At 43.4% G+C, this 16,863-nt stretch overlaps 1 protein-coding gene across 3 annotated transcripts in view; it reads left to right on the top strand.

The window, feature by feature from the left end:
- ANAPC1 (anaphase promoting complex subunit 1) overlaps positions 1 to 12,781 on the top strand; it is a 98,221-nt gene extending 85,440 nt beyond the window's left edge. For 2 of the 3 annotated variants that reach the window (XM_059079066.2, XM_067007232.1), the window contains 3 exons: positions 1,567 to 1,765; positions 6,752 to 6,886; positions 11,138 to 11,508. In XM_059079066.2, coding sequence (XP_058935049.1) covers positions 1,567 to 1,765; positions 6,752 to 6,886; positions 11,138 to 11,253 — 450 coding nt within the window. In that variant the 3' untranslated portion in view covers positions 11,254 to 11,508. Of the gene's footprint in view, positions 1 to 1,566; positions 1,766 to 6,751; positions 6,887 to 11,137; positions 11,509 to 12,611 lie in introns of those variants that run through there. The other variant, XM_059079069.2, reaches the window with a different exon arrangement.
- Positions 12,782 to 16,863: the final 4,082 nt, after the last annotated feature.

Raw genomic sequence — 16,863 nt, 5'->3', positions numbered from 1 at the left:
CAGTGAGGTAAGATTCTCTCTATGTCCATCTTTTTAGTTTCTCATTTGCTTTTAGAATTTTAAAAAAGGAATCCCTATCAAAGTTGAAAGCTCTGTATAGTTTAGAGTTTATGATGACAAGTGGGGTTACTCCAGGGGTTCCCACTCGCCTCTTCTGGCCTCTTCCTCTGACGAGTAGAGGAAGAGCACGTTCCCTTGCTTTCTCCCCTAGTATCCTCATGTCTCTTGCCTTCCTCCCGATAAAGCCTCTTCGTGGAAAAGATCGTGCAAGTGAGCAGTAAGTGAACAAACGGTGCCCCGATGATAGCATAGTGTGCAGTTACACCTGCGTAATTAAGCTCACAGAGGTTACAGCATCAGCATGTGGGGATTTAGGGAGCTGGAGTTCATTTTAAAATTTCTTTCGTGTTATTATTGTTTTAAAAGAGCCTAAAAGGGGTAATGCAGAAGATAATGCTCAACAGCTTTCCTAAAGGATCGGACTAATTTATTCACTTTAGGTTATTAGTAACAAATACGGCTTTTTTAATAGTGTCATATCTTTCAGACTCAAATTTGCAGTTAAACTAAGCCAGTAGTTTTCTAACTTGGCTAAAATTTATCTGGGGAATCTTAACAATTCAGATCCTCAAGTCCCATTCCATAGCTACTGAATCAGAATTTCTGAGATGAAGTCCAGGATCTGTAGTTTTAAACAGCCCTTTGAGTTACTATGATATAATGAGTTCACAGATGGGAATTTGGGACTCAGTGTCTAAAGTCAAAGGAAGTACTCTCTAATGGAAAAATAATCTCTATTGAAAAACTGAGTGGGAAAACACAGGAGATAATTCCCAAAAACCTGTGTTAAGTAACAATCTTAATTAAAAGGCCAGTTCCAGTGTAACCGAGTAGGCCTAGAATGCCGTTATTGTCAGGTATCCACCTTTTTGGTTGAGAAGTATGAATATATGATGTCCACACTGGTACTGCTTCTCACAGTGTCTCTCTATACAACAGCCAAGTAAGTAATGAGTTGTATTTTTTAGTTGCTGGCTGAGAGTGTGTTCTTTTTTTATGCTCTGAACCTTCACCCCTAGCAGTTGTGGGTGTGTATCTAGAGAAGAACATCCCTTCTGGTCGCAGCCGTGGTGACTTTGCAGATGGGTCCCAAGAACAGCATTATCAATAATAACTTCTTTTGCCTTCTGACCCCTGGTATCCCTGGCCTGATCCTGGCCATGTCATTGTACCCAACCTGGGTTTCCCAGAGGTGACTGGCTGTAGACCTACTGGTCTTCATTTTTCAGAGCCATTGAGCCAAGAATGAGCTCATTTGCCTTTGCTGTTTTTTCACCTGAAAGCTGTTCGTGTTCATTTTGAAGAGAATGGGTCACGTATGTAAACCCAGTAGGGGGCTCCTCTGTGGGACAGACTGCAGCAAAGCACAGAATGACTTCCCCTCTGCCTTTTATTGATCTTATGAGGCACATTTGAAAAATGCTCTAGTATACAACTCTGAGGAAGTGACAGTTAGCATCTTTACTCTTTCATGAAGTGGATTGCTGTTTCTCTCTTCTCTGCAAGGCTGTAAGAAGACTGGGGAGAAGAGAAACGTCCGAGACATCTGAACTTTGGCAGATAAAGTTGGTGTTAGAGTTTTTCAGCTCCAGAAGCCATCAGGAGCGGCTGCAGAACCACCCTAAGCGAGGGCTCTTTATGAACTCAGAATTCCTCCCTGTTGTCAAATGCACTATTGATAATACTCTGGACCAGTGGCTACAAGGTAATAACAGCTTTGTGCCCTTTGTGCTTTTAAGCTACCCTGGGACTCAGGTGTTTCTGTCTTAACCTTTTTTTTCATTGGAAAGCAAGTTAAGTCTGAGTACAATCCCGAATGGCTATAGATGTGATGTTTCCAGTTCGGTGAATTACATTGATTATCTACTTTAACTTCTTCAACAAATATATTTAACTCTGCTTTATAAGCCACAGGAAGAATATACATATAGCATTTTAAATACCACTTGACACTTAGGAACTTGTTTTATTTTTTCTAACATCAGATCATGTTTCTTTCCAGTGCCTCTCTCTTCTGTTTCTTAGGGGTGTGGCCTGTCACCTACCCGAGGCCCTTTTTTCTGCCTTTACCCTGTGTGAACTGAAAACTTGATGTGGACTTAGAGTGAATGCTTCTTTTACCAGTTCTGTGAGTCAGTCAGTGAGGACCTGGGGCACATGTAACTGGCTTTCTGTCAGCGGAAGCACTGCCTTGTGATTGCAGGGAGATTGTGAAGTTACTCCTGACAGTGTAGAAGTAATCATGGGAGGCAAGTGATGGGGCCTTTTGCTATATGGAAAGCTGTTTGATGTGTGATATATGCCTGAAATTGATTTTTAATAGTTAACCCCTTGATCTTTTTATTCTTTTCAGTTCTGATGCTTCCGGTATGTATCTGACAGCAACTTGCTTTGAGTAAATACTAACTCTAGTGATATCAGTAGGAACACTTCCTAATTCTGTAAAGTTGTTAGTAACCGGTAGAACCCAGGAATTGGAATATAATTTTGTTTAAAGCTCTCTGCGTGTTCCACTAAGCCTGGCTGAGGCTCTGCTGCCTGCCCTGCCCCAGCCCCCGGGTGACTGATTCTCCCAGGCCCCAGCTGCTCTTGCTTTTTCTGTATTTTAGTTAGACAAGAGATGGGAGTGAGGGGGAGGTGGAGGAAGGGGGAAGAACGTTAGTTTGAGCCTGTCTTCACCCGGCTTTAGAGCCGAGGTGGGCTCTGCTCAGGCACTGGAGGTGCAGGGGAGGAGGAAGAGGGAGACCCACTAGAAGTGGGGGAGCCTGCCAGGGCCCCTCCCCAGAGGAGGGAGGTGAGGGTGGAGGTGGGTGGGGCAGTGGTTTTTGGCAAACATGAGGGGGACCCTTGCCTCCCTATTTCCCATCTGCACCCTTCTCTCCCCCCAAATGAATACGCTATTTGTTTCTTGAAAAAAAAATTCCGAAAAAATTTAACCGTAAACCAGATTGTGAGTGATATATATGGAAAAGAGCAATTTCAAACTCCCAGTGTTTATGTTTAACACCTGCGTGTGCTGTTATTTCTTCTTGGGGTTTGAAAGCTCGTGCAGTCTCACAATTTCTAAAACTATAATCATTTTGTTCTCATGTTAGGGAAAAAAAATACATTTTATTTTATAGGTGTTGATGTTTTTAAAATTCAATTTAGTGTTTGATCACCCATAGCAGACCCTTGCTGTTGATAAGAAATAAGTCCTTAAACCTTTGCAGATTCTCTGATTTGCATGTTTCATATAATGTGATGACGCTTTGGCAGTGACTAGAGCATTCTCTGAAACAGTGCCCTGAATTGCTTTCCCCTCACTGCTCTTTAGGGCATTTGGTGGGTTACAGCATTGTAAGTAACCTTCACCAGCTTTGACGTGTCACTCTGATTGCCAAAAATGTCTATTTATTTTTTTATTTAAAAAGAACTATCACTTAAAAAAAACTCTTAAGTATGTGGTCTCCCCTCACAGATACTATTAGCTTTGAGGTGGAGAACAATAAATTAAATGACGATGCAGAGGCCGTGTGGCAGCACTGGAAAATGTCATTCATTTTTGTGTCTCAGTGAAATCACAGATGCATATGTGGACTTTGAAGGTGGCTCACTGGTAACCCAAACTGTAGCCACGAAGTCTGAAAATGGAGCCGATTGATCATATTGTGTACATGTTTTGTGATTTATCTCCTCAATTGGATTGTAATCTTGAGCAAAGAAAATGGGTTTAAAGTTGAAGAACTTAAAAAGTTTTATTTACTTTTATATTTTATTATGGAAAATGTAAAGCATAATGCAAAGTAAACATAATAGTATAATAAATCCCATTACGCAGCTTCAGCAGTATCAACATTCTGCCATTCTTATATCATCTGTACATTCTACAAACTACCCATTGACATGCTCAGTTATTTTCCAAATTCTGCAATTTTACATTTCTGCCAGCAGTGGGATGCAGTGCACATTTGGGCATTGTTAGTCTGTAGTTTTAGACAGTCTACTGAATATGTAGTGGTGTCTCAATGTACTTTTAATTTGCATTTCCATGATGACTCATTATGTTAATTATTTTTTCATGTGTTCATTATTCATATACCCTTTGCAAAGTGTCTGTTCAAACCTTTACCTATTTTTAAAATTGGCTGTCTTGAGTATTGAGTTGTAGGAGTTTTTAACATATTCTGACTGCAAGCTCTGTCAGATATGTTTTGCAGATATGTTCTCCTACTTTTTATGCCTGGTATGAGGTAGGAGTTTTCTTTTTTCTTAACTTTAAATATGGATATCTAGTTGTTCCAGGACCATTTGTGCAAAAGACTTTTCCTTCTCATTGAATTGCTCTGGAGCCTTTGTTGAAAATCAGTGAACTGTATAAGTGTGAGTCTGTTTCTGGACTCAATTCTGTACGATTGATCTGTATTCTGTCTTTATGCCAGTACTACACTTTCCTAACTACTGTAGGTTTAGAGTAAATTTTGAAATTTTGTAGGGTAAGTCTTCCTGCTAAAGTGGGAAATTTATAGTGCTAAATGCTTACAGTAGGAAAGTCTCAAATCACTAATCTAAGTTCTTCGAGAAATTAGAAAAAGAAAAGCAAAATAAACCCAAAGCAAGGATATAAGAGCTGAAATCAATGAAATTGGAAGCAGAAAAAGTGTAGAGAAAATCAGTGAAACAAAAAGCCAGTAGGCATGAGAAAGTTATTGACAAGGAGCTGTGAGCCGACCGCGTTCTCTCCTTCCTCTTTTGAGACCCTGCCACAGCAGGGTCTCTTCTTGCCTCCTTTATCACCCCTCCTGCTGCCACCCTCAGATGTTCCCACTCCCACCAGACTAACATCCTCATGTCAGGTTCAGTGGACTCCTTATAGTGTTCCTGTCACTCTGTCTCGTTCTTATGGAAACAGACCTCCCTTCGCCTTTGTGACGGCACACTTTCCCACTTTCCCAGTCCTTTTTTTTTTTTAAAAAAAAACTTCTGACCATTCTTTCTTAGTTTCATCACTATTTCACTGTTATTCCTTCGTTACCTTTCTGGGAGTCACCCTTGCCCCTTCCTCTCCCTCCCTCTCCTCTCTTTTGCGGTAGCCAATCCATTACCACATCCTTTCAGTCCTAACTCTTAAATATCTCCTAACTCTGTCCACATTTTGCTGCTTCTGTCCTAGAACACAGCGTGATTATTTCTTGCCTGGACGACTGTTGTCGCCTCCTGCAGGTCTTCCTGCTTTTCTTTCTCACCTCCCTCTCACTGCCTCTAGTCAACTGACAATGGTCTTTCAAAGAGTAAACAGACCCAACACTTCTGCCTAAAACCTTGCAAAGGCTGCTGATTCAGTTGTGAAAAAAATCTGTACCGTGTGGCCAGCAGGCCCCTCATGACCAGCAAGGCCTCTGTCTCCCTCTACAGCCTCTTTCTATACCACCTGCTCCTCACAAACTCCATTCAGGCACCCTGGCCCCTTCCAGTTCCCCGAAAGCATGGAGTTCTTTCTCACCACGGGACTGTTGAATATGCTGCTTCCCCTCCCGAGAACCTTTTTCCTCTCATTCTTTGCCTGCCCAACTCATACTCATTCTTGCAGCCTCCATTCCACACAGGCCTTCCAAGACCACACTGCCTCAGGCAGCTTTCCTGCCATCTTTATTTCTCTCTTTCTCTCTCTCAACCTTTTTCTCTGTATCAAAATGCCTTTGTCTGCAAGTAACAGAAGGCCTGACTCAGCCTGGCTCTAACAGTAGGACACCTATAAACTTATATAATTGGAAGTCCACAGTTACGGCAGGCTGTCACTCCAGTGGCTCCAGCTCCATTTCTCTGAGGTTCCATCAGTGACACCCTGTGCCATGGCTTTATCTTCAGAGTACTTCTTTCTGATGGCAATGAACTGACTGTAACAGTTCCTTGCCTCCAACTCAGAGGAAGAATAGAGTTGCTTCCAGGAGCTTTGCCATAAGAATGAGGAATTTGTTTCCCAGAAGCCTCTAGCAAACATGTTCTCAAGAATCTCCTTGTGTCTCTGGCTTGCACTGGAACTCGTGCACATTCCTCCATCAGTCCCCGGGGCAGCATGTCTCTCTGAGTGGCTTAGGTCTGCCTGTCCTTGAACCAGTCGCTGTGTCAGGGAGGTGGGCTTGCCCTCATTGTCCCGGACCAGTGGTTCTCACAGTGTGGTCTCTGGGGCAGCAACAGTGGGATCACTTGGGAACCTGTTAGAAAGGCAGTCTTTCTGGCCCATCCAAGAAATTGTGAGGACCCACCCATCTGTGTTCTAATCAGTCTGCTAGGTGATTCTGATACCTGTTAAAGTTTGAGAACCTCTGGCCAAGACAAATCAGGATCCAGTCCTGGAGCTGCAGTCAGTCCCCTCAGATGTGACAGTGGAGGGAAGGGTGGTAGAATGGGTGTTTGGGGAGACGACCATGGTGACCACTGCACCCTCATGGCACTCATCATAATTTATGATTAGTATTTGTTTGCATCGTTAGGTATGTAGTATCTCCGTCCCCCGCAGCACTCTAAACTCCGCAGTGACGAGCTCTCTGTCTGGTTTACCACAGTAGCCTTAATGCCCAGCACAGGACCTGTGTGGTATATGATAAGTGCTCAATGAGCTCTTGATGAGAAAATAATAAAAAGAAGGTGTTCCTTGTACCTCTTAGTTCTGTTATCGATTGGTTCTGTTCCATGTGTGCTTCTCTCACAGCTGGGGGTGATGGGTGTGTGCATGCCTACCTCAACGGACAGCCCTGCGAGGAGTCGCAGCTGAGCATGCTGGCCTGTTTCCTCGTCTACCACTCAGTGCCAGCCCCGCGGCACCTGCCGTCTATAGGATTAGAAGGTAATTGCATGTCTACATCCTCTTTTCAGTACCTGTATTACCCGCTGATGGCTTTAGTTTCTTGTTAGGAGGAGTTTCTAAACTGAGTTATTTTCTCCAGTTAGGTTTTTGGCTTCCTTCATGTTTGAGTGTTATTGTTGAGAATTTTTTCTGGAAGAAGAAAAAGACCCAAACTATCTGAATTTTACACATGCATAAACCTTTATTTACATTCAGAAGAGGATGGATTCTTCACAGGGCCCCAGATACCAGTATATACTAATAAACTATTCCATAACTCCAGTATCTGGAGTTACTATGACTAATAACTGACTAATATTTCCAAGAAAATAGAGGAAAAGATACAGAATTTCACCAGAAATCTGGAATCAGTGAGAGTTAAATGGAAATTCTAAAACTGAAAAATATAACTAAAATTAAGAATTCAGTATATAGGGAATTCCCTGGCAGTTCAGTTCTTAGGATTCCATGCTTTCACTGCCCGGGTCCCAGATTTGATCCCTGGTTGGGAAACTAAGATCCTGTAAGCTGTGTGGGTGCAGCAAAAAAAAAAAAAAAAAAAAAAAAGAAAAACGAATTCAATGTGTAGATTAACATATTAGACACAGCAGATAAATGAACTGGAAGACAAGTGTGTAGAAAATAAACAGATTGAAGCACAGAGAGAAAAATGAATGGAAAATTCAGAAAAGAGAGTAAGAGACTTGTGGAACGTGGTGAAGAAGTCGAACATGCATGTAGTTGAGATCCCAGAACATGAGGAGAGAGAACATGAGATAGAAGCCATATTTAAAGAGACAGAGGCTAAGAATTTTGAAAAATGGATGATCGACATCAACCTACAGTGACCCCTGAGCAAGATAAATACAAAGAAAACCACACCTAGTTGCATAATAGTCAAGGTACTAAAAATAAAAGAGGAAAAAATTTTAAAGCATAGACTTCCTTTTTCATCCAGGATGGAGTAACAGAGATCTGATTTACTATCCTACCTGAAACAAGAAAACAAAACAACACAAAATAAACAAACTGAAAAAACAACAAAGAAAACTGGACACTGCATATGAAACAATGGCTTTTGAGATGTATATCAGGCAATGAAGAAGAGTGATCCCTGAGAGATGAGAAATAAATGAGATAAGCCCTGTGATTGGCCCAGCTAACAGCCTTGAGAGTTTCCAGACTGTGAAGGAGGGTGAGGGAATCCAGGAAGAGCCTGGAAGACTCCTTCAGTTGAGGTGATGGAGCTGAGAGTACAGGGAGCCAAAGGAGCTAGAGTTTACATGATAGAGTGCCAGAGAGGAGAGAGCTACACACAGAGAATGCCAGATGTCTGCAGAGGGTCCCCCTCAAATATCAGAAGAGTCCTTACTAATCAACACATGCTTGTGAAGAAGTTTCCCAAGGCTGAGGGAAGAGCTGTCCTAATGGATTAGAGAGAACCAGTTTGCACAGGTTCAGGAACAGTGTCTGTTCCCACAACTTCACAATTTAAGGGGCTGTACTCAGTGTAGTCTTGCCTCAACAATGGGAAATATTTAGCCCTAGACTAAAATATTTTAGCCCCCCTTAAAAATCTTAAAAGCACGACACAAAAGGATCAAACTGCTTTTCAAGTAATATAACTATATTCTGAAAGCTCAAGAATACAGAAATACGAAAATGAAGGAGGTGAGGAATCAATTACAACTGACCTGGAATTGACATGGTTGTTAGTTAGCAGACAAGGACATTAAGACAGTTATAACTCGATTCCATATAACCTTATTCCATATTTCAAAACATTAAGAGATATGGAAATATAAAAAGAATCTAACTGAACTTTTAGAGGTGAAAACTATAATTCTGAGAAAAACACACTGAATGGGATTAATAGCAGATTAGACATTGCAGAATAAAAAAAAAGTGAGTTTGAAGACATAGCATTAGAAACTATCCAAAATGAAATACAAAAAGAAGAAAGAATTTTTTTAAAAAAGGAACAGAGCATTAAAAATGGAGTAAGCTCTGCGACTTAAAGGACCCAATTTACATGAGATTGGAGTCCCTGAAGAAGAGAAAAATGGGGGAGAGGGACAGAAAAAAATACTTGAAGAAATAATGGCTGGAAAATTTACAAGTTTAATGAAAACTAAAGTCCACAGATGGAAGAAGTTCAATGAATCCCAAGCCTGAGAAACATGAAGAAAGTTGCACCAAGGCACATAATAACCAAATTGCCCAAAACTAATGATAAAAAGTCTTAAAAGCAGCCAGAAGAAAAGGACAGAAACAAAAAATAAGAGTCATAGCATATTTTTCGTAGGAAACAGTGCAAGTGATAAATTAGTGGAGTAACATCTGTAAAGGACTCAAAGGAAAAACACTATCTAGTTAGAATTTTATACCCAGCAAAAATATCTTTCAAAGAAAAAAAAAAAAAGACCATGAAATAAAGCCTTTTTCAGACACACAAAAGCTGAAAGAATTCATCAACAGCAGACCCACACTACTGGAAATGTTACAGTAAGTCCTTGAGGCAGAAGGAAAATAATGTCAGATTGAAATATGGATCTACACAAAAGAATGAAGAGCTTTGGAAATGGTAACAACATGGATATATACATAAGGTTTGTTTCTTTTAAAAATACTCTTTAAAGATAATTGACTTATAAAAATAATAACAATGTACTATGGGGTTTGTAAAATCTGAAAAGCAAAGTGTATGACAATAATAGCTCAGAGGCTGGGCAGGGAGAAATGGAATTACAGCCGTAAGGCTCTTATACTACCTGTGAAGAGGTATAATCTTACTTGAAGGTAATCTGTGATAGAGATGATACTATAAATCATAAAGCAACCACTAAGATAAGAAAACAGAGTTAGAACTAATAAGCAATAAAGGAGCTATAGTGGAATCATAAAAAGTACTCAGTCCAAGAGAGAGGAAAAGGGGGAACCAGAGAACAGACAGAGAAAATAGAAAACAAATAGCAAGATGATACATTTAAAGCTAATCATAGTGACAATCGCATTAAGTCTAAATGGTCTGGGGACTTCCCTGGTGGTCCAGTGGTTAGGACTCTGTGCTTCCACTGCAGGGGGTGAGGGTTCAATCCTTGGTCAGGGAACTAAGATCCCTCATGCCACGTGTTGTGGCCAAAAAAAAAAAAGTCTAAATGGTCTGTTAGAGTCCACAGTGTATCAGAACATTGGAGATATTTTCCATGGCTCATATGTATTTGTTCTCTGTCTTTGAGTTTTAGCAAGGTCTTGGGAACACTGTGGATAACAATTAAATAGGAAATTTGTCTTAACTTATTATGACTAATAAATTTATTATATGAGGTTTATTAAACACATTTAATTCACAGATTACTGGCAGAGTCAATAAAAGGAAATACTAAAGAGAAATAGTTGCTTTCTTCATATTCTGTGCAGCATTTAACAACTCTTTCTTGTGTTAGTTATGCTTTTATCAGAAAGCCACTTGATTCATATCATGAGACTCTTCTCTGTCCATCTTCATGGGATCATATGACCCACCTGTAGACTCTGCCATCTGTATGTCTACTAGGATGCTTGTTGTGGCTTAGAGACTCATCGGGATCATGCATGTGTATATGTTGGGGCTGAGGAAAGGGAACTGTGGACAGTGGCATGTGGTGAGGATGGAGGCAAAGAGGAAGATGATGCTTAATAGAATTTTCAGGTAATACACTTCCTGCGTCCCTTTAGAGCAGTGGTTCTTGACCTTGGCTGCACATCAGAATCACCTGGGCAGCTTTCAAAGCTCCAGATGCCCAGGCTGTACTCCACATAAATTACATCTGACTCTGTTGGACCAAGGTTGGGAACCATTGCTTGTTAGAGGAAGAGGTGTTAGATTAACTTCTCTGTTACTCATTTTGAGCCTATGTCTTTTTTTTTAGGCAAATTATTAAGGGCATGGATTATGGTAATTGAGGATAGATGGGCACATTTATTAATTATATTTAAGTAATATATGTATTTAAACAGTATTAATAGTTTCACATATGGTTACAGGTCATTTCTGAAGTACAGAATGGATAAATTAAAATTTTATATCAAATCATACCCTATAGTACATTAGGGAAATTCATAGTTTAAATATTACCTTTCAGTAATTGTTTTCAAACCAAAGAACGCCAGCTTGAAATGTGATTATGTGTCTGAAGCTTCCTTGAAAGAGGATGTATGGCTGAATTTATTTAGATATGTGACCCCTTCCCTCCAATTCCATTTCTTTAGGGAACACAAGCTTCGCAGAACTCCTCTTCAAATTTAAACAGCTGAAGATGCCAGTGCGAGCTTTGCTGAGATTGGCTCCTTTGCTTCTTGGAAATCCACAACCAATGCTTATGTGATCATGTCTGGTGGTAAGCCTACCCTGAAACATGACTTCTGCACAAAAACATGACCAAACAACAAAGCTAAAGAAACCTTTATAAGTTTTATAGTATAACTGGGGGGAGATGAGCTGCACAAACCTCAATGTATTTTAAAATCAAGGGTTTTAAATATTCCAGAGACACTGTTGCTGTTCGCATTAACATTATAAGAATATAAAAATGAGTGAAAATTTACTTTTGTAAATAAAATTTTTTGGTTTGTTTTCAAAACTTTTGATGATTACTTTAGTTTGGGGTTTCAGAGAGTAGAGCAGCGGGGGCTGAGATGGATATTAGTTTTTGAAATCTTTCAGCTATGGTGATTCAGGTGAAGTGACTTTATGCTCAGAAATGCAAAGTTTTTAAAGAAGCTCTGTAATGTAGTTTTACTTTCTGCAGCAATGAAGGGCTTTTAGCATTTCCTAAGGTGTCACCATAATCTTGTCTAAAGTAAGTTCGTACATCCTGTGACAGTGCTAGGCATCCTCATAGTATGGTCGATCATCTTAAACAGGAGGAGATTTATACCCTAATGAAGAATTGCCCAACATGAAGCCTGCTGTAAATAGAGAAAATAAGAAATTTCCACTACAGAGAGGTCTTCAGAAATTATATTTTAAAATAAAAGTTCAGGGGCTTCCCTGGTGGCGCAGTGGTTAAGAGTCTGCCTGCCAATGCAGGGGACACGGGTTCGAGCCCTGGTCCAGGAAGATCCCACATGCCGCGGAGCGACTAAGCCCGTGTGCCACAACTACTGAGCCTGCGCTCTAGAGCCCATGAACTACAACTGCCGAGCCCGTGTGCCACAACTACTGAAGCCTGCACACCTACAGCCCATGCTCCACAACAAGAGAAGCCATGGCAATGAGAAGCCCGTGCACCGCAACGAAGTGTAGCCCACATTTGCCGCAACTAGAGAAAAGCCCGCTCGCAGCAACGAAGACCCAACACAGCCAAAAATAAAATAAATGAAATAAAATAAATAAATAATTTTTTTTAAAAAAAGAGTTCATTTCCACCCAGGATTTAGAGAACGTACGTCTGTATCAAGTTTCTGGACCAGATGCTGAGGAAAGGGATTTGTATAAAGGTGTCTGCAGCTTCAGGTTTCCAGTTCAGGAAGAAGAAGGCTCCCTGGTGTCCAGATACTGATGTGCCCTCTGCCTCCTAAATGGCCGGTGGGACCGTAAACTGGTCGAAGCTGCAAGGTCCATCCAGTGATTTCACGTTTCCACACCCTGAATTGTGGGGTTTAGCTTTAAAAGTAAAAATGAAAGCAAATAGAAATGTTTCCATTGAGAGTTTGACAGATACCCTTGTGTTTGCTCCTGCAGAGGGGGCTTGCGTCCAGAAGGCGTGCATCCGTGGTTCTCTTCAGACCCTCACTGTTCCACCTGTGTGCCCGCCCCGGGACTTTGCCCCTGCGTGTGAAGCATAGGCAAGGTGACTGATTGGGAGGGTGAAATGTGCTTTCTTCACACTTAAAGAGTTTTTTCTTCTAATTAAAAAGAAAAGAAAAAAATTTAAATGGTAGATTATGGAAATTCCATTTGAGTCGGCATGGAGAACTCAGTATTGGGCAGCTGTCGCTGTCTTCACTCTCTGTTGTTTATCACTTCTAAGCTTTTCTCTGATTGAAGAATGACTTGAGTTATTTGCACACGTATGAAGGAGAACAGTCACTGGAATGTTGTCAACAAAGGCAAAAATAAGGCTTTATAAGGGGGAGAGCAGGATGGAAGATTGCAGATGGTCTGGAAACAGCATTGTCTTTATATTTTGGGCCTCCCGAGGAGCACAGATGATGTTCTGGACAGTCTGCTCCCGAGCACAAACACGTTAGGATCATCGGAGAAGTCAATGCCAGCTCTTTGTGGGCTCTCAGCATCTAGAACGTTTTAGCCTCCTCACAGCCATGGCAGGGAAGAGCTGGAGAAACGCATCCAGCTCGGAGTGTGTTTTGGCCCAGAAGTGGCCCATGTCACTTCTGGCTACAGCCTGTTGGCACGAAATAACTTGCTCCACCTCATAAGTGTTCTTTCACACAGGGGAGAACTAGGCACTGGTGAGTACTGGTAATGTCTGTCACAGTGTGATTCCTCACTTGTGCATCCATCTTCTCTGCTTACACCGATGGAAATGCATGTCATTGCCTCCATAGATGGACATGATTAAAGAAACAGTACAGTCACACACACACACTCAGGTTATTACTGTTTCCCCAGCGGATGCTGACATCTGTGCTCCTCGCTCGAGTGTCTTCCAAAGGAGTGAAGGCATGAACTTGTGGGAAGCTCTGAGGCACAGACGCCAGGCCTTACCGCAGGACACCATTGGTGTAAGCCTCACAGAACTTCTCCTTGGTGCTGCGTAATCTTACTTGAATAAGGCCACTTTCTCACCCTTTGTCTAGAAACCAGCTGACTTCACAGCATACGGAGAGGGGCATGTCCCAGCTTAGGGGATCTCCTGACATCCGAGAGGAGGCAGGAAGGAGGGGGGCTCGCATCTCTCAGCCTGGTGGTCAGTGTGCAAACGCGCTTGGTGGGAGGCCGGCAAGCCTGCTGGGCTGTAGACAGGCCTGAGCGTGGGAGCCAGCACTGGACTGAAAGCCAGAGCCTGTGGGAGCCGAGGCAGGAACTGTCAGAGGAATGGACTTGTGACGATTCCAAGGGAAGCACATGCCAAAGCCCAGTCTGAGCGACAGGAGTAGGCCAGGCTGGGAGAGGATGTTGGGAACTGGGTGAAACTGAAGGCCGTGGACCAATCTGAGACCGAAGCAGGAAGACTTTGTTGCCTCCTTCATACAGGGTTGGGGGCCTCTCTTCTGGGTTCCCCATCCTCATACTGACCAAATTTTGGGGAAAATGCCTCACTGTATGAAGATCTCTCCAGTTAAGCAATGGGGGAGGGGAGAGGATTTGGTCACCTCTGTACCCCTGTGTCTGCAGTTTTTAACCGGCAGTGGAAGGAAGCAGAGGTGAGGTCGGAAAAGCACCCCCTCCACGTGGAGGCCTCTGTCAGCACTTACTGCGCCTGGCAGATACCCACGCTGGTTCCAGAGCTTCCCGGGTGACTGTATTTTCCTGCTTCCAAGGCCAGGTTCCGCCTTCTCCAAAATACATTGGTTGCTTCTCATTACAGTCACAAGCTTCCAAAAAGTCTTTTTCAATAAAAGAAGAGCCCCTAAAGCCATATCCTTGATTTTTGCCTGTGGATAAGGAAGACTTGCCTGTTCTCCATCCTCTTGCTTTGCTCCATCTTACGTTCTTGAGTGAAAGTGAGGCTGGGATGGAAAGTGGGGGCTGCTCAGAGGGCAGGACTTTCAGGCCCCAGACGAGGGGAGCCCATCGACCAGGCAGCTGCACCAGAAGCTCCCTCAGGTGGCATCTGGTCCTGCCCCTTGTTCTACAGCTGAGACCCGGAGGCCAGGGAGGCGTGGCTGGCCCAAGTCCGCACCGCTCCCCGTCACAGCCCAGACAAGCCCGGGCGCCCAGATCACGCTGTTTCTATCTGAGAACCTGGTCCGCTACTGCCTTTCTTCCTGGTCCAGTAGACCCGCAGGAAGAGGCCGATTAAATGTAAGTTACAAGGACGTTGCACCAGGCAGAGCTTATGAACACCTTTAAAAAGCAGACACACTGACTCTTTCCTTTTCTGTGCATCTTTGGAAAAACAAAGGCCTTCGTGTAATTTCTTGGAATCAGATTAATTGAACTAACCTGTGTGTTGCCTTCTTGGTCATTACAACAACTATCTTAATTAAAAATTTTCTCTTTTAGCTGAAAATATTTCTTCCATGGTACATTAAGATGTGAAGTAGGAAATTTAGGAAAATAATTAATTTTATACAAAGCTCAATAAAAGCAATGCAAATCTGTAAATAAACACACGTTCTTAATTTCCACTGCTTTTACTCCAGTACTCGGGTGTGAAGTGTCTCGCCTTGCCTCTGTAGTCAGTGGCGCCATCCTGAGTCTTACGTGCAGGTGCAGGGCCTTGGGACGCTGTGGACCGTGTGCTTTCAGAACCCAGACGTGCCAGATCCTCATCTGTGGAGTCACATTACTGGGGGACTCATCACAGGGACAGTGGTTGGAAGCTAGTTGGTGCCACTTGTTTTTCTTTCATTTGTGTTTATTTGTGTGCATATCTTTCACTTCTCAAGAATATTTTAATTCTGCTTACTGTACCATTTCGGAGATTAAGAAGGTATTTTGGGTAAATGTGTATAACTCTGGAGTTGAAGGACGAATCCTTAGCAAATCCACTGTAATTAGCATCCCTGGCTGCAGTCTCCTGCCCTGTAAGATCTAGATGAGAGGAGCTCCAGCTCCCAGGTGATGAAATCTCTGCAGGTCCCTAGAGGAGGGCGCAGGTGCTGTCTGGTCACCTCCCTCCGCACCCGCTCTGTTGCACTGGTTCACCTGTAGGTCATCCCCTGTGCCCTGTGACGGGCCTGGGTGTCAACTCGGCATCTTCACCACCTCCTCCTCTCTCCTTAGCCTCCACCTACGTTTCCCGTGTGGGACCAGGTAAGAGTGTGCCGTTGGGAGGTGCCAGCGAGAGATGCCCAGGCAAGGCCGGGAGGTGGGAGAGGAGGCGAAGCCGTTATAGGCGGACACGAGGGCAGATGGTGCCTACCTGGCAGCAGGGCGTTAATACCAGCTCTGCCCGAGGGCACCGCCCTGGAGTTTCTGGAGGTTTGTTGGGGCTTCTTCATCCTCTCCTCCAAAACCCCCTCCATCTGCTTCCCTTTAGCAGCACCCTTTCTGCTTGGGTTCCTGAGCAGACCCTGTGGTGCTGTGTGGGGCGTCATGACCCAGATGTGAACACAGCCCGTCCCGATTCCCCACCACTTGTTCTCCCCTGGCTTTGCTCGTGGAGTTTGCAGCCCCTTGGTTACCTCCCCTGAGCTCTCAGTGCTGTTTGCTTGCCTCTTCCGTTGTCAGACGCTCGGCTGTTCTCTGCAGTCCTGGAATCCTTGCGCCGGCCCTCCCGGAAGGCACCAGCCTCGGTACTGCAGCAGCACTGACCCCCCGAGTGGCCTTGGGTCTCCCCGAACATGCTGAGGGGACTCTCTGACTAAATAAAGGAAGACTAGGCGACCTTGTAGCTGAGTAACTGGAATGCATTGGGGTTGGCCCCATTTGTGTCAGGCTTCCTGGGACGGAGTCACCAGTGTGTGGATGGGGACATAGTGTGGCCCATTGCCCAGTCCTGTCGGTTCTGGGTTTGCCCCTCAGTGGCCACTCTGAGGAGAGAACCAACCCTTAGCCCAGCTGCTTCCACCTTGGCCTTCTGGGGCAGCACAGACTGGGTGTCACAGACTGAAAAGTACTGTGGTCATTTGCTGCTGGAAGTTTCGAGGACTCGAAGAAAATGCTAAACCTTCATGGGATAGAGAGCGTTGAACAACTGTATTGCTTCCTGAAAGGAGTCGGCTTTTTATAAGACTTGACTGTGAGGTTCCTGGGAACCTTACCAGAAATTTCTTGGCAAAATTAGACGTTTCCAGGGGAAAAAAAAAGAGACGAAGAACTAGATAGTTTCTGTCTGGCAGTTGCAGTCATTACCCAGTAATAC

This window comes from Kogia breviceps, chromosome 11 (assembly GCF_026419965.1).
Source record: "Kogia breviceps isolate mKogBre1 chromosome 11, mKogBre1 haplotype 1, whole genome shotgun sequence".
Taxonomy (NCBI): Eukaryota; Metazoa; Chordata; class Mammalia; order Artiodactyla; family Physeteridae; genus Kogia; species Kogia breviceps.
Note: the sequence above shows the minus strand (reverse complement) of the source record. Positions and strands in the feature narration are given on the sequence as shown.